The 23,152-nt window shown below is 37.1% G+C and overlaps 1 protein-coding gene across 1 annotated transcript; it reads left to right on the top strand.

Annotated features, from left to right (window-relative positions):
• Positions 1-1,376: 1,376 nt before the first annotated feature.
• Positions 1,377-22,579, top strand: LOC139124727 (multiple epidermal growth factor-like domains protein 11). The gene is made up of 8 exons (XM_070690842.1): positions 1,377-1,716; positions 5,492-5,652; positions 6,911-6,975; positions 8,516-9,455; positions 10,328-10,443; positions 10,796-10,958; positions 20,888-20,922; positions 22,446-22,579. The coding sequence occupies exons 2-8, from the start codon at positions 5,495-5,497 to the stop codon at positions 22,577-22,579; spliced, it is 1,611 nt and encodes a 536-aa protein (XP_070546943.1). The 5' UTR covers positions 1,377-1,716; positions 5,492-5,494.
• Positions 22,580-23,152: the final 573 nt, after the last annotated feature.

Genomic DNA, 23,152 nt, shown 5'->3' with positions numbered 1-23,152 from the left:
AAGTAACCCTGAGAGCTAACCGAGTAGCCAGTTTTAGGTCGCTATAGTATCATTATGCAAAATGCAACAACAACAGCAGCAGCAGCAGCAGCAGGAACAACAATAACAAGAACAACATCAACAACATTGCATGCATTGGTAGTTTCAATTGAACACGGCTTATGTCAAGCCATACATATAGTCCACAGCCTTTCTACAGTAATGTATCCAAATGTTAATACTCACTTAAGGTCATGTGGCAGTCAAGGGACATATTTTTACTTTTTCTTTGATTTTGTCAAATTTACATGAGCAAATATTGGAGGCCTGCATGTGTATCGTTTTGTGTCTTTAATTCCCTTTCCATTTCCACTGTTACTCTCGATCCCTGCTATGAAATGATAAGAAATATAATTAGCCGCTGACTGTTTGAATAGATTTGTCGAAATGTACATTCATTTTCTCTCATTTCTAACAATTGTCTCTCTTATCGTTATGAAACCGAACCGCAGGCTGTTTTTTTACGATTGCTTTTGCCCTGTAATTTATATGACTTGAATCGGCAATTAAATTCAGTACCCTAGGCAGTCCGACCAAGGCTGTGTAGTTTGTGTCCCCAAGTTAGGGTATTTGTTGTCGATTGAAATGTTAATTACAAATTTAATCAAGGTTAAAAATATCTTCAAAGGAAACAATCTATAATGATCTTTAAAGATATTATATGCCACTTTTAACCTTGGTCTGCTGAGGCATCAGTCAATGGGTTCAAAAGAAAAGAGCATCTATTTTGGATGTACCGCAGAATGTAGATGATAGGTGAGTTTCGGTCTTAAATCGTAACATGATCACTCAAGTTTCATATCTATAGATAAATAAACAACAGTCTGAAAGGACTGTATCTGTCAAAACGTATGCCAACGGGTGATGTCAATAAGTAATATAACGCACATTATCCAATAAAAATCAATCTCTAGTTTAATGTTTAAAGCATAAAGAATCCAAGTCTTGTATTAATACTGAAAAAGAAGGCAAAGATTTAGGCAAAAATCGATAAGTACCAATACACGAACGACCATTACTTGATATGAGTATTTTACATTGATGGTTGTCTCAGCTCCCACCAAAGGTCAGGAATGGACGCGAGGATTGTATCTTCTCCAAGAGGAGCATTTTGAAAGAAGTTGAGAGAGAGAGAGAGAGAGAGAGAGAGAGAGAGAGAGAGAGAGAGAGAGAGAGAGAGAGAGAGAGAGAGAGAGAGAGAGATCTGGGACAAACTATTTAAGGGTTATTGTTATAAATTGTACGTGGTAAGGTACAATAATTTCACAGTAACGATGAAGCTCGTACACTTTAAGCATATTAACTATATAGAAGGCCCAGTTCAAAAGTTTTTCGAGAATGTGAATGTCAGTTAGACTACTCTACTCCGAAAGCACTTTACAAAATGTCTTTGGTAGATAAAACATGACTATGGCACTGTATCACCAAAATTCCTGATGTGCTGTACATGTTAGCGTCATGGATTGAGCCTTAACCTCCTTCCACTCCATTGGTCAGAAAGTAGCTAATTTTATTTTGGCTGAAAATGAAATCAGCTTTTATTACTGCTATTTCCTTTGCTGAAATGTCTAACCACTATAATGACTGTTATCAGAGTATGACAGACAGAGTGACCACTTCACCACTGAGAACGCACAGTGTTCAAGACAAGATACCCTGTATCCATACTTTGCTAAGGTGGGCGACAAAGTTTCCTTTATTTAACTGTTTGGAATGTTTTACTAATTTATGAAGAACAGTGCTGAATAGGCATTTTAATAACGCTAATCGTCATTTCAGCTGATACACAGTGTCATCGAATATCACTTGAAAAAGCCATGTTTGTCATACCTTAACAAAACATACCAGATTTATCCTATTCATTCTACGTCACCTCGGTTTGTCGGAATGTTTTGCGTCGATCACCGAAGTGCTCGTCAATGTAAGCAAACATCAGGGTGGCTGGTATTTCTCCCGCAATTAAAATGTTGGTGTAACGTGAAAAAAGTTTGTAATACTTTTACAATTCGACAAAATACATGCACTTGTCACGTGTTGAGTCCTTGTGTTTTAGTTGTGTCGCTAATGGGGAAGGTCATCTTTAAGTAAGACTTGAAAGCCTGATTAGGACGCCTAAGAGTCCTTCCACGCTGTAGACGTACAGTCTCAATTACAGCAACGGCGTCTAGTTATGTGTCCAGGTCTCACGCTTAGCTTCCAACGGTCGAGTCTTGAAATCAATGTTTTATAGATTCCGCCAATAATCAGACCGATAAAAACACAAGAGCGTTATTGTCGTATACTCCAAAGGAAATACTCGAATAATTTTAGGCAACAACAAACTCGACAGCGGTTCTATTATCACGGCTTCCCCAAGCATTACGGCTGGATTAATTTTAGCACTGGAAAAGTGGCGTAAACTTGTCTGAGGTACATTTCCCAGTCAAGGTGATATTTAAAACCGTGTATAGTTTCGCGGAATGTACATATACTCAGAGTGATCGTCTTTGCACCTTACACGAACGTGATCGACGTATAGCGCCATTCCTCGCTCATGCGACAGACGACTAGAATAGATTGACAATTTGCCCGCGGCGTAGAATATTATTGTCTCTGTAATTCAAAGTTATATGATAATCTATTTCGCAAAAGTAACGATTTCTTTGAGGGTGCATTTGGTCATTATATTTCTCATTCATTACACATGCTTTCTGTTTTGTTCAGTACATGAAATTATTAAGCATTGAAATCTACATCTCGATCGATGAAGATGATTTAATCAGTATTTAATAAGGTCACCTTTAGATTCGGTTTGATGTTCGGGTGATGATCGAGTTGACTAAAAGCTCGATTGTTGTCGGCTGTTTGAATGTGAGAGTAACCTCTAGAGGTCGCTGACTAACCACGCTTTTACAACCATAGACTCATTATGTAAAACATAACAAGAAACAACACAAACAATAACAACAACGACAACAATTCAAACATTGGTTGTTGTAATTGAATATTGCTTATGTCTAGCTATATACGTATTGTCTACAACCTTTCGACAGCAGCAATTTATCCCGATTATGTCACCCACTTAAGGTCTTATCAAAGTATAGGGACATACATTCGTTTTTTTCTTTGATTTCGTCAAATGTACATAAACAGAATATGTGGCCTGCATATGTACTGTCGGTTATCGCTTTTTGCGTCCCAATTACCTTTTGCATTGCAACTGATTACTTTCGATCTCTGTAGTGGCATGATAAGAAGTTTATAATTAGCCTGTGACCATGTGAATAGATTTATCGAAATGTACACATTTTTATCTCACATTTGACAATTGCCCTTTTATCGGTATAGAACTAAACCGTAGGCGATTTCGTTTACGACTTTTTTGCCCTATGATTTGCATGATTTATGTTGGCCTTTCTATTCGGTGACCTAGGTTGTCAGACCAAAAGTTCCTAGTTTACTCTCCCTATACTACGGTATTTGTTCTTGAATCTAGGTCCCACTGTCGCTTGTGCGGTCACTGGTACTGTCGCTACAGCATAAAAGTGTAAAAGCTGCATATATTATGTTAAAATATTGTTAAAAATTACTCTTTTCAAGATATTTCAAACCTGGATTGAATTTGTAATTCACATTTCAAACAATGGGCTCGGAAGAAATAGGTATTTATTTTGCCTGTGCCACTTAATATAGTTGACAATTTAGCTTTGGTTTCAATACCTAATATTATTACTTAAGTTTTATATCCACAAATGAGCAACCTGCAGACTGAAAAGACTTTATCGTAAAAATATATGCCAACGAGTGACACAAATAAATAATAAGACATAAATTATTTTCTAATGATTATCACATGGAACGGAATCAGTTAGTCATCAGTTTAATGCTTTCAAGTACCTTTAAGTAAAATCTGACAATGTTGTTGAACTAGATAAGATGAGATCAAGTATCTGACTTTTTCTTTGTTTCAAATGTTTGATTTATTGTTTTAGGTTTGAAGCACTTATAATTTCATTGAAATTCCTAGGTTTGAAGCACTTATAATTTCATTGAAATTCCTAGTACTTTAATTGTTTTTATCTCCGACATGTTCTACAGTGATATAGAAATTACTTTGTTCCGTGGCATAATTTAGGTAGTACTGAATGGCAGTGAACTCAGTGACACAGTGAATTTGTTCTCAAGTGACGGTGTTGGACGATAGACAAGGAAATATATCGGGGAAACTTTATCGTGCTAGATAATACAACAACCTCGAAAGATTTTACGGAACAAATTACGAATGGCAAGTAACATAGAGGCTTATCGCTGACCGAGCTAGCTAACAGTGCATATTCATGAAGTGTAGCCTAAACTACGGCCATGGTCTTGTCATTCAAAAGAGGAACAGGTTAATTTTTGGAAGATAATAACCACATTATAACACTGCTATTTCAACGACAAAACAACAACAACTACAGCAACAGCAACAACAACAACAACTGTAGCAGCAACATCAACAACGCCACCAACGATAGCGACTATTTAGAAATACCAGGTATTCGACCGTCAAGAAGACCTCGATTATAAAAACTTACAACGTGCATAATCATTTCTGTTACCGTCTATATTTATTCCATAAATAATAAAATAAGAAAAAAATTTATTCATACTACCAAGTCACATAACGACCCTGCATGAATATTTAGGAGTAATATTGTCATGAAATGCGTGTTTGCACTAGCCATTCCAATGTAAAATTTCGATTATTAGTGTTATCATATTATGAATTTTGAAAACATTAAAATAGTCTTACATTTATAAGTACATATGTCTTCCTTGGCACCGGTAGCGAGGTGGACAGTAAATATTGAGGGCACAGCTGAATTCATGATGTGTTCATGTTTGTATCATTTTAAAGGCGTCAGAGCGTTGCAGCGATGCAAGTAACTGCAACCGACCAAACATACATTGAAACCATTCAAAGTCATCTATGCAGTCATTATTGTAAATTAGTATTTGGGTGAACCCGACCAGACAGAAAACTTATCATTCAGTTGATTGCACTTGATACAGTAAAACTCATCTTTATTCATGTTCGTAAAACAAGTGCTTAAAAGTATATTCAGGTATTTACATTTTCAACTCATTCTATAATGTGAGGTCAGCGCAGTAAACTGAGGTTTGTCTCTTTCATCTGCTGTTTATAGCATGGCTACATTACAGAACAAGTGTAATAAACTGTTCAGCTGTCAGTCAGGAGAGAGTTGCCCCTGATGCTGGGTTATTTCCATTAATGAATTGTGTAATGATACCTAAGGCAATCGAAAATAATGCTTATGCGACGTGGCTAACACACACACACACACTCAGCTGTGGTACGTAATGCTCTGTGAAAGTAGAATATGTGCCAGTAATTCAAGAAATAATATTCGAATATGCTTCATTGACATTATCACTATTAAAAGAAAATGATGGAAATTTCAATTCACAGATCATGGCTGCTAAGAAGCTTTATCAACAACAATTGTCACTGATCGGGATTGTTGTGGCAGTAAGATTGATTTCGTGCAGTGATGACGCAATGTTCCCTGGACAGGCTAGACCGGACGATCCACATGCTTGTGTTTGGTTCGAACCACTTACGGGACCAACGTAAGATATAGGACACATATTGTAGCCTAAACATGGACTCTGTGCCTGATTTATGGCGACCATTTGCCCAACATAAGGAAGGCAAATGTTCTCCTTTCTCGCAGGTACGTAGTTCCTTGTTTGGGCTATAATGTTTTTATTACATGCCTCTCTTACATAATTTTCATTTCAAATGAAAATCATGTGCTTGTTTCCGACGTCAGACGAAAATCTGAAGAGAAAATAGAACGATTTTCATAATGGAGTGAGGCATTGATATATTTAAATCACTGCTATGTGTTTATTTAATGTTTATACATTCTTTTGTGAAATCGATATTTCCTATGTAAAAATTGCAAATTTAAAAGTTTTAAATCCCGAAGTCGTCAAGTTGAAAATAGTTCCGCTTCACTTTCAGTCAATGCGATGACTCTGCGGCCCGCGACGTCATCCATAAGTTACAGAATCCTACGAAACGCGAGACGTTCGATATATGAGACATGTAACGATGATCTTTACGGCCCTAGCTGTACGATCGAGGTCCACAAAACCCTTATCAGGGCCGAAAAGGTTTTTATATTTCATACAGTGGAATGATCAATATGTAGGTAAAATCATATTCACGATAGTTTTAGTGATAAAAATGCGTGCGATATCAACAAATTCATCACCATTTGTGGCATTTCTTCAGAAAAGAGACGGCCGCATCCAAATAAATGACGTCAGTATGTATGTTAATCAGCGACGGGAAGCGGCCATCGCTTTTCTGAATAATTGACACTTATGGCGATGAATTTTGATATTGCACTCACTTTTATCTCCAAACAAATGCTGAATATTATGTTAACTACATATTTATTAGTCCATACGATGTATTATGAAACTTTTACGGCCCTGACACGGGTACTGCGAAGCTCGATCGTACGGCGAACGGGCCCTCTCAAGCTCGGGCACTTCCGCCGCACGACCTCTTTCTGCAAAACCCGTATCAGGGCAGTTAAGGGTACAGCAAAACTTTCTAATTACAATAGTAGGTTTTGAATTCGACGCATTCATCCACATATTAGTCGTGACACGTAAAAATTGCACGGATGTGAGAGCGCCTTTCCCCATAGCTTCACACAGGCACGTGAATTTAGATGTACGATAATATCTTTGAATTAATGAGGATTTACTTAATAAGCTGGCATGCATACTCTACCATGGCATGGATAATAGCAAACGGCCATATTTTCCGATATAGAAATGAAACCCTACAGGGCCTAATATTTCGTTATAGTATTTTTAGATGCTGTGATGGTTACTTCAAAACCTCTGAGTCCAAACTGACTGAGAACTGTATAGGTAAGTCTTGTATTACGATACGAATACATTACGGTGATCGATAAATTTTGATGACGCCATATTTCAAACAAAATGTTGCATTACAATATGATGTCAAGAGCCTACCACTGTCTGTATTACCTCTTCAATCATTCGAACATTGGTACGTGAGTGTATTCGAAGTGTTTGTTAAGACAGGGATTATTGGATATATTGAATTCATGTCAGTGTTGTTGTGGACCGTTCTATATATGTGAGTCCCCTCTGTATATTCCCCCGCAATCCTGTCGTGTATAACGTTGTTATGTCAGACGTAACGCTCGCTGTGTTGCTAAGCCATTGCCTAAGCCTTATAGATACTACCACAGTATTCTAGCTCTTCCTTTGTAAGCATAGTATTTCTAACAAACGTGTCTCAGTAATAAGGATCCTTCAAGTAAATAGTTGTCTAAGACCTGATGATAACCAGAACACCATAAAGAAACATAAGATCTCGTTGTCCGAGCGTGGTCTTTGTGTGGTAATATGCAATACACGAATACCGAATTTGAAGTAGGAGAGTTGAGAAGCACAGGGTAACTTCCCATTTCGATTCCAACCAATATGTTTCTTGTCGATGATTTGTCAGATTAATTGAGAAAGAGCAAATTTAAGTCGGCGATAACGACTATAGTACGAAGTTGGGAAGTGGGAGGCTACCTGATTAAAACTCACTCGTTCATTAGTTTCTAAGCATAACCAACCAACAGATTGTCAACTTGTTTTAAACAAATCTATTTACATGGTAGGGTATAAAAATTTCGAATTCACACGCATAAATGACGAATTGAGAGCAGTTTGTTCAGTTCCCCTAACAACGTGTTCAAAACATATATTAAGTAGTTCCACGATGACCTTCGACTAACAAAAGTTCGTTCTTGTGCATAATTAAATCCAAAAAGGCAATTTCATAGAGATAAATCACATGGCAAATTTTGTAAACGTTTTAACTTATCACGATGCATTTTGCAGTTTTGACGACGTGTGCATGCCCAATAATATAGGACGTACGATAGCCGTTCGCTTGCATAATGAATGATTATGAATATCCAATGCAATACCCCATTTTCACATTGTAGGCAATGATGATAACACGGTAACAAGTTTTTTTTTCTGTGTAACTGCAAAGTTCAATAACAAGGCATTTTTATGAGAAAGATTCTGCTTTATTTTGCTTTTTCCGTATTAAGTATTATTTACGGACATATATGTCGTATAGCCCAATTGGCTGGTTATGGCAATTGATCATGAGAAAAATAATGTTCTGTTATTGTATTAAAGATAAGTCCACGTAAGACACTCTCATAACGTATAAAACAAATATTAGAAATTTAAAAATCAAATGCTTCCTTAGTTCTTTGGAAATCGTCGGCAATGTTCTGAAAACTAAATACTTGCTTTGAGCTGCCGTGCCATTATCACATGATGTCGTTCACATTTGAGGCGATACACTCTTCTAGTCTGCAATGGTAGTTGTTTGGGCTTCAGGATTTCTTCTGAAAATCTGTTTATTTTATGACAGAATGCCCTGTTGGATCATATGGATATTACTGCAAGAACTACTGCACCTGTGAAAATGGCGGGACGTGTAACACAGTGGATGGCTCTTGCCATTGTTCATCACAATATTTTGGAAGCCGTTGTCAATTTTCGTGTAATTGTAAAAATGGGGCAACCTGTATGTCTGACGGCTCGTGTTCGTGTGCAAATGGTTTTTATGGAGAGTTATGTGACCGTCAATGTGAATGTCCTGTAAATAGTGAATGTGATAGTAAAACAGGAGAGTGTGTCTGTCAAAATGGTTTCTATGGTGAGTCATGCTTGCCATGCAACTGTTCAAACAACGAACAATGTGATCAAATTAATGGTCTTTGTTCTTGCATACCTGGTTTCTATGGTGAAAACTGTGATAAACATTGTTCTTGTTTTAATGGAGCGTACTGTGATATGGATCATTTGGATCTGTGTACATGCGCATTTGGATGGATTGGTTCAAACTGTACTGATTGTGATAGCGAAAAACGTAAATCAGATGGTCTTTCATATTGTGAGGATAAATGTTTGCACTGTTACAATGGAGTCGCGTGTTCGTTTCAAAATGGCGATTGTGAGTGTTCACCTGGATGGCAAGGTAACAGGTGCGATAAAAGTTGTGACGCGGGTTTCTACGGCATCAATTGTTCAGAGGTATGTCATTGTGAACATGGTAGTTGTAATCATGTAGATGGTTCATGTTGGTGTGAGATTGGATGGACTGGTCAGCGTTGTGAAGTTCCTTGTCAAAATTGTGCTCTGTGCAGGGAAAATATTTGCATGTCTTGTAAAGCTGGATGGACTGGTGAGAATTGTAATGATAAATGTGAACCTGGCTTCTATGGAAATGCTTGCCTAGAAAAGTGTCCAGAATGTGACTGTGCCATGTCTTGTGATCATGTCAGTGGAAGGTGTCTTGACGTTGTCAGGTAAGATTTGTTAACCAGTGACCATTGAACAAAATGGTTCTCATTATCTTTGTTATACCACAATCATGGTCACTCTATCCCACAAACGTGCCACAATACAGCTGTGACACTTCGCTCGCGCATAGTAAGATTGAAAAATGCAATTTAAAGTTACATGAATTTATATTTTAGATATTCTTGTTCAAGGACCACGTTAAATCCACAATAATTCAAGTAACTGTTTCAATGCGAGTAGCATGTCTTCAGCGCAACTGCTGTGTCTATTGCGCAAGTACATTAAACCTTGACACAAGTCATGACGGCAAACTATTATTGTGTATGTTGCATTCCGATACAGATATAGATGCTGTTAGTTTATTTTAAAATATCTGTGTAGTAGAAACAATGTTTGCCAGCAAATCGTACTAAAACATACAATACCAAAGCCGATGTGGTGCATATGACTGGTGCAAATATTTTTTTACGGATAGCAATGGTGGTGATTAGCGCAAAGCCTTACTGTGATAGTACTGTCCGATGCCAGTCACGGTGTGAAATAGAGAGACGTTGCCACATGTACATTAGAAATCTGTCTGCGTCTACTTAGGCCCATTGCACAAGTATTTAATTACGTCAAAATTCGACAGAGATCGTACCAAATTTTAGGTGATTACCTATATGTCTACCGCATCATATTTTAGTTAAAAAAATAGATATATTCAAGGTAATTTCTACTTAAAAATGAAGAATTTAAATTTTACCATTCTATTCAATACAGAAATTATTACTCTTCTCCCTCAACACATGTAGCAATGTACATCGACCTTAAATTTTCTTTGTAACAAATCATGGTAATATGGAACTATATGGCAAAACGTACACTACGATTTCAGATGCGAAGAACAAAAATGCAAATATCCAAACGCAAGAGTGTGTATGGAAAAGCCTTTTGAACTCGAATGTCAAGATGGATGGACTGGACGTCTCTGTAATGACAAAACAGACAATGGTAGGTGAACATTGGTACAAAGTTCTTACGGTCGCACGTCTAAATTTATGTCACAGACCAACTGTGGATCCACAACAGCTGCCACCATTGATTAAGCTGCTAACAGAACGGCAGATTCTTTTCCTAACACTGGTGAACAGATTTAACAATTATTTGCCAAGGGTTAATGATAGCACATAACGAACTATTCAAGTCAATCTTTACGTTCTACGAAACTGCACTTCCGCAGAGGCTGTCATGAGATATTCTTATAGCTGTTTATACTCATTATTACCTAAGCGTCGTATTTATAACAAATATAGAGATTTGCCGCTTACTTCTTCAAAGGAGTATCTCTTTATATTTACCGTAGGCAAAAATGTGACCAATGTACACAACAACACTGTGAGTCTGACGGGAGATGATTCCTTTCCCTACTATATTTGGATTGTAATAGCTGTCATTGTTGTCATCGCTTGTATTGTTTCCATTGCCATTGTCATATTGATTGTCCGAAAAAGGCGAACAGTACAACGGTAAGCTTTGAAATCATACATGTTTACTGTCATATATGTTTCGAATCATAGAAAAACCAGGGATGCATTAAGTCAATCTTAGAAGAAAAGTAATAAGACGATTATCTAAGAGAGTCTAAAGTTTTGGTTTCCTGCCTTTTAATTAACATTTGGAGAAATCTACCAAACATATAAATATATAAAAATATTAAGTTACAAAATATAACACAACATGGACATCTCCGAGCTACCGTTAAATCAGCGGGTAATACATTAATGAGATAATTCTCAGTCTCAGTATATATTATAGCAATAATGTACCCCTTCCCGGCCCATAATAGACGAAGACCTTTGCACGACATTATAAAGTACGAGGCGAAGCCGATTACATTATGGATTGCCAAGTTTGCTTGAGTCAATTATTGGCCGGGAGGGGGTACATTATTGCTATTATTTTATAGTTTTGGCAATGCCAGTGAATTTGTAGTTGTAGAAAACGAATAAAAAGGGAAATTTAAACTGAGTTTGAAGCCAGTGAGCGTCGTCCGGCATGATCGGCCCTGACTCTGTATACTCTATACATTTACATGCACTCAACACTGCACTGCACTGAACACGCACGTTCAACACAAAAAATGAGCAGCACTTTCACGGTTCAATTTGGAATTAAAAAAACGATGTACTTTCGTAAGAAATGAGAAGGAATTGCATCGGATTCCCTACCGTCTATATCAAACTTGAAACATCACCTTTCAATATCATGCCATTCAAAAAGCTGAAACGGTGAAGTGCCAGACATAAGAAAAAGGAATGTTCATACATCGACATCAGCATGATCAGGGAGCTGCATGGTATCAGCTGATCAAAAACGATCAATGTTATGTCGCTAGTAGTACAGCATTCAATTGCAAATGATATCAACATAGTTCAACAATGTTATTCAAATGTTTAAATTTCATTAATAGTTGTAGTCTATAAATTTAATTTTCTATGACTTGTTGAGGAGAGCTATCGTGTTTTGTCGAACGTAATAACTCTATGTAAATGGACGCTTGAAAGGTACCGTTGACAAACATACTGGAGGGTCCTCCCTCGCGATGTCGAGAACAAGGTGAAAACAAAAACAAGGAGAAAAAGCGCATCAGAATTAGGTGGCCGAGATGTTAGATCAACGGAGAGTCCACGGTCGTCATGATTTTCGGCAGTAGCTGACGTTGGACCGAGACTTTGGATGGCTCCGTAGTAATTTTCGTAGACGCTTCCGGTCAAGCTGCCGTTGTTGGCCCGTTTATGGCTGATTCGAGTAGCTTTTCACGCTTGCATCGTTTATATGGCCACTGACATACATAATATGCCATATGTCAAACCCAGTATCGTCTAGGAGTTTGCAAGCGTTCTGAGTTCTATTAGCGATCTTTCACCAAACGAACGTGGAAGACGGACGAGAAGGTCGTGTTTCCAAGCATGCCATTGGTCCGCCTTCGTCACATTTGCATGTCTCGTCACAAATTCTGCAACCCGGTTGGACAGTAGCCTAATTAATTAGTAGCCGCCGAGGACTTGTCCATTCCTTTCGTCGTCTCTCGTCTCATTATAATATTCAGACGCTGCTCTGTGTTGCCGCCACGGTAGCGCTTGATTCATGCCTTCCAATCAGAGAATAGCTTCCGTATGACAGATTGATGGCTGGACTGTGAGTGAGTGTCGATATAAATGCACACCTGTCCATCGTGTTCCTGTAATTCTAAGGATTTGCCACTATGAAAGCATGTGGGTGTTACAAGTATTGTAGGCTGCGCAACCTGTTTAACTCGAGTCGTCCCTTGATACATTCACGGCGCCTTTAGTCTTGGAAAATTACTTTGCATACCTATCACCTGTTTTAAATCAAATTTTTAAAAAATAGGATGTATTTCTTCATTGCATTGTTCTGGATGCAAACTGGCGAAACTGAGGAGTCTTTGAATCAGATTGTCACCGATCTGTATCCAAGGTTAAACTGTTCTGAGCGTCGAGCGATGACACCAAGAAATCAAATCTTACTGGTACTGATCTGGTTAAGAAAGTACCTAAATGAAGATACACTGGCATCATGGTTTCAAGTTAGCATATAAACCGTTTCCAGAGAAATTACCCATTTGGTACCCTTGTTGTGGCACTATTTCAGAGGAATGGTGAGATGGCCTTCAAGGGAGGATATTGAAACTCTCCGAGGACACTGGGAGTTTTTTCCAAACGCAATATGCACCATTGACGGTACGTTGCACGCAATATATCGTCCAACAACGGAACCACAACACAACTTTTACAGCGGACATTCTCGTGTCATGCAATGAGCACCCAATTAATTTGTGACAACAGGGATAATATAATATATCTACAGTCTGGATTTTGGTGCTATTTAAATGACAACGGACAATTTCAGTTGCCATTTAAATTACAAGGGACAATTTCAGTTGCTGCCAGGCATCGGCTCTGGACTGGAATTGGATATTCCGAATGATACATATTTATTAGCTGATCATGGATACATGAACAAGTATCCTCTTCTGACAGTTTCCAGCGAGTCAGCTTGTTGGCGAGAATCGAATGGATCGCATAATATTCAATCGCTCATTTAATTGTTGTCGCATTACCGTGGAGCACGTGATAGCATATTTCAAGACCTATCAAGCCACAAAAGAACTGTACAGCCAGCCTCGTTGGTTCATTCCTGTAAGTTGCCGATGTGTGTGCCTTTGTCGACCAGCGCCACATTGTCTATTTGGTTCTTTTTTGCCCTGTTACGAATACATAAGTGAATTAAAACCATCGCTACTATCACCGTATATTTTGCGTGTAATAAGTATTTTTATCATAGCAAAAATGAATAGTTTACCTCCTGGTCTGTGGAAATTGTGCTACTCACGATGTGAACCCTATCATCTAAAATCTCACCGCCAATCCAAGGTTCCAATATATAACCCAATATGACAATTTATCCCCTCCCGACGATCACATCAATGAACGGTCCCTTTTTGCAACTATTTCTGTCAATTGTATTGTCCGTGACACAAAGCAGTGCCCGAATATTATAATGAGACGAGAGACGACGAAAGGAACGGACGAGTCCTCGTCGACTACTAATTAATTAGGCTACTATCCAACCGGGTTGCAGAATTTGCGACGAGACATGCAAATGTGACGAAAGCCAACAATGCTGTAAACAATGTAGTAGTGTAGTACTGCATACCAGCGTATCGGACGGGGACTGCATGCTCAGCGCGAGCCAGACAGAGCGGACGACGAGTGCATGCGGGAGGAATCAAAAAATTGATAAATCGTACAGTAAGATGTTATTATCGATATTGTGCACCGTTATCAAGATTTATAGTTTTGTGTATTACATGGTTTATCCGATTCTTTCCCTCCTTTTAAATGCGGTCCGTTTTTCGTTTAAAAAAACCAACCAAACAAACAACAACAACAACAACAAAAAGTTGTATTGTTATGCTCGCCGTGGGGCCGCAATGCTGAAAAATGGAATACATTATCAGTAATAATGTAGGGATATGACGTCACAAAATTCACTGGTATTGACAAAGCTATGGTATAATTCTCGATATGTAGGTTGTTCATGTATATGTACTTACAAAATGATATGACAATTAGTCGTTTAGGTAAGTCATTAGTGTCATTTTAATGATTTGGTTTGCAAAACACAGAAGTCTTGATAAGAGAAATTGATGCCACTCGATACAATTAGTATTTCTTGATTACAATCAGTGTCAACGTCCCTTAAGACATTTAGTACATTAACTAATTAGACTGTGAATATGCGAACTATTTAAATGCAAATTAAGCCTTGATTTTCATACAAATCAAGAAACAATATTGAGTAATCAGCGCAGATGCTTGGATATTTTACTTTCTATATTTGTCCTTGTGTCATAAAATGGTGGTCGTCACCCCCTTTTTTGAGTCAGTTTCCCCGGTTTTCTCCCTTTTTGTTTTTGTTTGAGCGCGTGCGTCGCTCCTTCAAGTTTTCTTGTTTTCCCATTTCTTCTCTGTCCCTTTCTCTCCTTTTTGATGGCAAATTTGAAATTTTATCACTGAATGTAAGAGGTCTCCGAGACCAGAAAAAAAGAAAATCAATATTTCGGTGCACACGAAAGCAGAGAGCTGACATAACCTTGCTACAGGAAACTTATAGTACTTCTGAAGTCGAAAACAAATGGCGCAATTAGTGGGGAGGGCATATTTTGTACGCACATGGTTCTAATCATAGCAGCTGTACAGCAATTTTATTTAACCGAAAGTCAGCCATCCAGATAGGCGCAGTCGCGAAATTTAAATGGCAGATATATCATAGCCTAGATAACGGTTGCTGAATTTTTCCTTTTAGTAAAAACGTATATGCACCTAATGAGCAAAAAAATCAAATCGATTTTCCGCTGTCATTGAAAAGGCAAATTAATCCACAGTTTCCCCATTCAAACATCATTTGCTTAGGGGGAGACTTTAATTTAGTTTTAGACCCAATCCGGGACTGAAAGGGGGCATTAGAAAAAAACTAAAAGCAAATCTCGAAGCGAACTGCACCAATTAATCAATTCGATGAAACTTAATGATATATATAGACAAATGAACCCGAGATATATAGACTTTCTTGGAGAAGGGAAAAAGCTATTCAAGATTCGACTACTTTTTAGTATCTTAGTGTATTGAAAAGGAGACAACAAAAGCTGATATCATTGGAAGTATACTGACAGATCACAATAACACTGACTTTTAATATTCCTAAAACAAAAACGAAAGGCCCTGGATTTTGGAAATTTAATACAAGCTTACTTGATGATCCTGAATATATGCAAGAGATGAATTCACACATAGAAGAAACAATGGAAGAGTGTGAAATATCAGATTATAACCCAAAATCTACTTTTGAATACTTAAAGTTCAAAATAAAGGAAAAAAGTATTTCTTTTAGCAAAAATAAACAACAGAAAATAAGAGATAGAGAAAGAGAACTACAAATCCATCTTAATCAGATTGAAGAACAGTTAGACGACTCTTCAGAAGAACATGTAGTGGCTGATTATGAAAAAACCAAACAAGAATTAGAAAATATAACACTGAATAAAGTGCATGGAGCAGCTTTGAGGTCACGCACCAGATGGTATCATTATGGTGAAATAAGTAGAAAATATTTTTTTTTAATCTGGAGAAGCGTAATTTTTAAAAAGAAAACTATCAATAGACTTTAGGTAGAAGACCGTGAAATAGAAACAAGATCGAAATACTTTCGGATCTGAAACAGTTTTATAAAACACTGCATACGTCGACTAACCCAACCATAACCCAACCATAGACGACGAAGATTTTCAATCCTTCTTTCAGCCAGAAAACGTCCCTACACTTACTCAGCTTGAACGAGAGAAATGCGCAGGTCTATTAACTAAAGATGAAATCCTACAAGCTCTTAAATCATCTTCAAAAAATAAAACACCTGGATGGGACGGATTACCTTAAGAATTTTATGTATCCTTTTGGGACAAATTGGGATCCCCCTGGTCGATAGTTTACATTACGTTTTTAGTGTTGGTCAACTCTAATATACTCAAAGACAAGCAATTGTACTCTCCTCCCGAAACTGGAGAAGACCACTAAATATTCAAAATTTGGCGTACCATTTTCATGCTAAATTCCGATTACAAAACGGCCAGTATATTCATGGCTTTATACGCATTTCAAGGGTACTTCCATCCATCATACACCAAAATCAGACAGCCTTCATCAAAGACAGGAGCATTATGGAAAATATAAGAATTGTTACTGATATAATAGAGTACATATAGAAACACAAAAACTGCCTGGTGCCCTTCTTTTTGTTGATTTAAAAAAAGCCTTTGACAGCCTTGAATGGAAACTTATGGATAAAGCCTTGAGTTTATTTGGATTGGAAATATGTTTCGTGATTGGGTCAAGTATTTTACAACAAAGTTCAAAGTTGCGTTGTCAATGATGGTTTCTCAACAGGATGGTTTGAACTAGAAAGAGGTATTCGACAGGGTTGCCCCTTGTCAACTGCCCTTTTGGTCTTGTCAATAGAATTATTAGCTATTACAATTAGAAAAACAGATGATTTCAAAGACTCACCCTCCCACCAAATTATGAAAAAAGTCTCTGGGTTTGCTGATGACACTACTGCATTTCTGGATCGTGCTGCAGATGTCAAGGCAAGCCACAAGTTATTAGAAACATTCACTAATTGTTCAGGATTGGAAATAAATTACACAAAATCAGAACTGTTATTAACGGGATGTTTAAAACGCTTATGGAAATACTCTTGTGACCCTCCACCACTATGTCAAACAATAAAACCTATTAGACTTCTTGGAATATACCTTGGACATGATAAAGTACAAAATAAAAAAAAAACTCAACTGCTGGAACAACTTAAAACCTTAAAATACAAATTAGACATATGGAATTCTAGAGACTTGACAATTAGAGGACGGTTGTTCTTTGTAAAGTTTTGGTATCGCCAAATTAGTTTACACAATGAAAGCTATATCTGTACCTGGAAACTTTGTTAAGCAAGCCAACTCATTTTTATTTAAATACCTGTGGCGAAACAAGAAAACACACATTAAAAATTCAGTCATTATTGGCGATCTAGATTTCGGAGAGATGAAAATGACCGACGAGATAGAATTGAAGAAAGCACTCAAATTATCCTATTTAAGTCAACCATTAAAATCCGACTCCACCTCGACATGTTTACCAAATTTTTACTTTCAAAAACTAGGTGGCCTTAAATTTCTGTTAAATTGTAACAAAAATATGAAAAATCTTCCATTAAAAATTCCTAGGTTTATTCAGATATCCTGTTATATTTCAGTGAGCTTAAAACTCAACATATCCAACAGCTGAAGATGTGGCATCCCAAATAATTTGGAATACCAAAATATTAGCGTCGGAGGGAAATCTACATTTTATAAGAAACGGTTGCAATTTGGAATTAAATATGTAAGTGACCTTTCGATGAAAAAGGAAATCCGCTACCTTGTCAAAGATTTCAAGAAAAATATAACTTTAAAGTAGATTATGTAACATATAACGGTATTATTTTGTCTATTCCAAGGAAGTGGAGACTGTTACGAACGGAAGTTTTCAAAATGCAACAGATGAAACACCCAAGACTGTCTAGAGAAAATAAATATTGGCAAAGGCACCACAAAGATTTTTACAAAATGTTTAAAATCGCTAGGCCCAGCCTCCCTCATCTGAGAACGCATATTCAAAATTAGACTACGCAAAAAACAATTGATTGGGAAAAGTATGGAAGTTAATTTATGAAACAACAAGAGAAGTGTGTTTAAGAATTTTCCAATTCAAAGTGCTACATCGAATACTTGCAACAAATATGTTTTAAAGAATAACAAAATCAGAGACAATGCGCTTTGTCAACATCGTAATTCAGGAGAAACGTTGGAGCATCTGTTCTATGATTGTAATGATACAAAGTTATTCTGGGCTGCATCTCAACATTTCTTTCAACAAAAAACACACAGAATATAGAATTGACATGTAAAGAAGTTGTTTTAGTGTATTGTTTGATATTTATAAATGTCCGCAGCTGTTAGCCGTTTACACAATCAGAAGAGATTCAGAACCCCTGCGAAATAAATATTTCATTGTAATTCAGTTCGAAAAAAATGATATTGATACAAACAAACAAGAAAGATATAGAAGCTGTCGAACTTTATGATCAACTTACAAAGAAATGCATCATATTAACGCTACTGATCTGTATAGTATGTTTCATGCTCATGATCAAAAAGTATTAAACTTCTAAATCGACCGGACTTATCGACGAAAGTACTCTGATTTCCTTGGCGACGGAAACTTCTCAAATATGATATACAGTCATACTGAAAGTCAATTTGCGACCGCTCAGTCATTTTTGTAAGCTACCCCCTTCTTTAATGAAAGTAAGAAGGCTTATAGAATCCCACGGAGTTATTCTTTGTTTACTGCACAACTTCTCGCCTTCGGCTCTGTTCTAGCGAAAACAATACTATGCGATGACACCAAACAAAGAAAAATACCATGGGTTATATAAGTACACTATGTGGAGATGCTCATATATTTCATTCTCAGCCCTGGCTACGACTGTTAAGCGCAAGACTTCCCTACATCCTGTAAAAATAATGACATTGTTCACAGTGTGCGAAATAAGAGAAAATAGCTTCAGGTCATAAGGGCCTGCACCAAGCCAAAGCTTCAGGTCCTTACAGAAAACTGCCGGTCCTCAATAAATGCATGCAGTTGTTAACGACCGTTAAAGTCAACACTCTCTCCACTGATACTATGCTTTTGAATGTTGTAATATTTAATTGTTCATGTCCTCTTATCAATAGAGTCAGTAAGTATTCTCTTAAAAGGACTATTGTTCACATAGATTGCAGAAAGTGTAAGTGAATGATCATGAATCATTCATCTACAATATCTGGGATCTGAAAAAGATCACAGCCCTCATCTTCTTCACTGTTATGTGCACACATCTAACAATGTTTCCACCATTGGGGACTATGGGACTAACAGGAGAGTTTGACATTAAAGTATGGAACTAGTGAAGTGATTTGGGTGTTGTTGTCATATGACACAGATATGCTAACATTACCAGGGTTACACTCACTAGACGAGTATTGTTATAATATTGTATCGCATTGTTGCACCAAAATCAATCCATTCCATTGCTAGAATCTGCATGCACGGACGTAATTCATACTGATCTGAATGTAATCAGCTGCACCGTGCTATGCGCGTCGATCAGAGGGATTAGACTCTTCGATGCTAGAGTCAGTCCTTGGAAGTCGGGCATCGATACTAGACGATACTAGATTCAGTCAAATCGCAAGTAAATATCCGATATTAGACTCTTCGTAAATGTAAAACGTCGCAAGACAAAATAAATTACTTGTTGCGACATTGTCATCCCCTCTTTGGTCTGGCGTACCATAGATCGAATTCCCCACAACCAGGACACGAAGTGCGATCAATATCCCCTGTTGCCCCGCACTCCCATGGGCGGTGGAAAACATTGATAGGTGCATGACATTCAAGTCTGAATCACATGATTCAAAGTCAGTCATCATTTGCATCTGTTACAGGTCTTGACGGAGAAATTTTCATCATTTATTCCAAATTGCAGTCGGTCATAAGGACCGACATGTTGCTGAAAACTTTCAGCCCGACGAGAAATCTGTCGGTCTCGGACCGTCGGACCGACGTTAATTTCGCACACTGATCGTTCATAAAGCCGAAAACAATACTCATGAACAAGCAAATCTGCTCTAAATGTTAAGACTACGACCGTTACACACAGTAGCCAATAAAGTATTATGAAGATAATGTCATTTAGTGCCCGACCTTTATACGGTCATTCCTTGAAGGTGAAAACCCGAAAAGCAGAGTAAATAACATTGACAGAGATACATATATCAAATCACAATATTCAGTGCTATCACAGATACGTTTATATCCATCAAAAACTGCAAGTGCGATTAGCCATTTGATAATAGATTCAATGCTGCACTTATACAAATTTTTAACTGTCAAAAATACAATTTGTTGCTGTCTCTAACTTGCAGCATTTTTAAGTTCTTACCAAGTACTTTACATAGTACTTTCGAAGTATGTACAACATTTTCCCATGAAGGTTCTCATGAATTAAAACTGTCAGTTTCACCTTTCTACTTAATCAAGCAATATTTTTCCCTGTTACCTTCCTGGTTTTCAATATTTTTAGACCTGTCTGGTCCCGGATCCCATCTTTATAGTTTTCAATTCGTCTTCGTAGGATGTACGCAATATTTCTTCATCCTAAATGTGGCCCTACATCTTACTAAATTGTGATGTTAATTCGGTAAATAAATAGGTTTATGCCCACCTTTCATTAATAGGAATCCTGAATACTGTGAAGCTACAGACACATATGGTGAGTATTACTTTATCGAGAGACATCAATGTTTTTCATGGTAATGCATCAGGCAACGCGCAAACAATACAACGCAAGTGACGTAGATCTGTCAACGAATATGAAGTTGTATACATAAACACGTTAAAGTATAGATAGTTAAAGTAAATAGGATGATACAAAATATGTTTACAGGTAATTCAATTATGACATTGATCTCACTTTGATTCACGATTTAACTTTTAATGGTGATGTTGCTCAGAGATATGTTAAAAAACGTTTAAGTGTAGAAATATAACAGTTTAAGTGTGAAAGTATAGATGCTTTGACAAATAGGTGAGATGAAATTCCTTATCACAACATCAACTAACATCTAACCTTCGTTTTAACGACATCAATGATTATTTTCTCTATTTCTTACTTGAAATGACGCAATTTTCTGACCCTTTCAGAACACAAAAAATGCAGGAATAGCCAAGAGTACGAAAACATGTGTAGTTCTTCTATTAACCAACATAGGGGATTATCAAGATCTGCGTGACTTAACGCACTCACAATACCAGATTCTTGATACATCCAGCAAAGTATCCTGCAATTCTCGTGAATTGCATGTACAAGGCACTGAAGGGAGCGGTAAGATGTTGTTTCATATTGGATCGCTGCCAAATATTGAGTATAATGTGAAAGAAAATGACAAATTTTGCTATGCATTATCTTATCTCATTCTTAAATGGCGACGATTGAAACACTGACATTAAAAAAGTGATCAATATCATAAGCAAAATTAAAATGACTCCTGTTCAAAATTGGGAACTTTGTGTCAAATAAAATTGTCGTTTGGTATATAGTACTTAAAGAACCTAATGTAAAAAACCCACAAATTGACTTCGCCAGATTGAAGTTATTGCTATGAATATTTTAAACCAGTGAAAAGCGAAGCCTTGAAATTGGTTGATCTCCACTATGTCTGCGTACACTTAGGCTTCTTTCTCATCCAACTTACAACTCTTTGGCATGCTAAAAGGTGAACCAAGCAATACTGAGTTATGAATCTTTGCGAACAGTAATTTTGATCAAAATTACGCTTTCTATATGCAACACCACCTAGGTGATCACATCTGTCATGCATTAAATGCAGCACTGCTACTTTTACAATGTCATTGTTTGTCTATGTGTTTCCTTTGTTTTTGTATGTTTGTTTGTTTGGGTTTTTTTTGCTGTCAACATACATTATCCGCCATGTTGACCCTAGATCCTGTATTTCTGAACAAAATCAACAGTAATGTTACATGAGTATATAAAGCAACGAAAACATATAATTACGATAACGATACGTTTGAAGATACCATTATGAACTTATTTCCCTTCCGGACAGCAAAACCTATATGCTTAAAGTTACTTAGGCGTTCCCGGAAAAGTGTCAACTCGGTAAAGCAAAGGTGGAAGATTGGGCAACATTGAGTACAAATTAGCGGAACACTTGTCACATTCCCATGATTATAATCATTATTATTAAATTACCACTATCGATTCGTTTATTTCAGATCTCCGACAAGACAGACGTACTTCTGACTATGAGAATGTTCTTGGAAATTCAATCAACAATGACAATCAACAATTACGTGACTTTTCATACACTCAATATCAGAAGCACTATGTAGCAGATACTCAGTTTTAAAGTTTTTGTGCACAAAGTATGTGAGTGATAATTTGATAAGAAATTGTACTTCAACAGATTGAATAGGCTGGCATGGCGATTTAGCTATAACAAAGGAAACGTTGGTATCCTTTGAAAGATATTTCTGTAAGAATTTTGAGTTTTAAAGGAATAGTAAAGAAACTAGAACACGATTGGAAATATTTTGGGATAATAGGATATTGTAGTAATATTGGTTTATTCAGTAAATTTAAGCTCATCTACTCTTCTGTTTTTGCAATTCACATGTTTTTAAGGATAATCTGTAATATTGCAACTTTCAGCTATAGGGTACCCGACACTTTTGATAAATTTGCACAATAAATAGATTTCTACCATTTCAAAATGACAGATCCTATTGTTTTCTTTGAAATTGTCATTATTGTTTTGTCCATTCCCCAAGTTTTGGTAATTTGAGAAAATAGAGGGTCATGTCCAATGTGGCCCTGAAAAATAGAGGGTCATGTCCAAGGTGGCCATGAAAATTAGAGGGTCATGTTCAAGGTGTCCTTGAAAAATAGAGGGTCATGTTCAAGGTAGCCTTGAAAATAGAGG

This window comes from Ptychodera flava (genome assembly GCF_041260155.1).
Source record: "Ptychodera flava strain L36383 chromosome 23 unlocalized genomic scaffold, AS_Pfla_20210202 Scaffold_24__1_contigs__length_23054250_pilon, whole genome shotgun sequence".
Lineage (NCBI taxonomy): Eukaryota > Metazoa > Hemichordata > Enteropneusta > Ptychoderidae > Ptychodera > Ptychodera flava.
This window is presented reverse-complemented; position numbering and strand designations above follow the sequence as displayed.

Bases quoted from the DNA above. Each gene is read 5' to 3' on its own strand.
- LOC139124727 (XM_070690842.1), top strand. From the start codon at position 5,495: ATGGCTGCTAAGAAGCTTTATCAACAACAATTGTCACTGATCGGGATT. The intron at 9,456-10,327 runs GTAAGATTTGTT...CTACGATTTCAG, and splicing joins AGGTGTCTTGACGTTGTCAG to ATGCGAAGAACAAAAATGCA. The intron at 10,444-10,795 runs GTAGGTGAACAT...TATTTACCGTAG, and splicing joins TAATGACAAAACAGACAATG to GCAAAAATGTGACCAATGTA.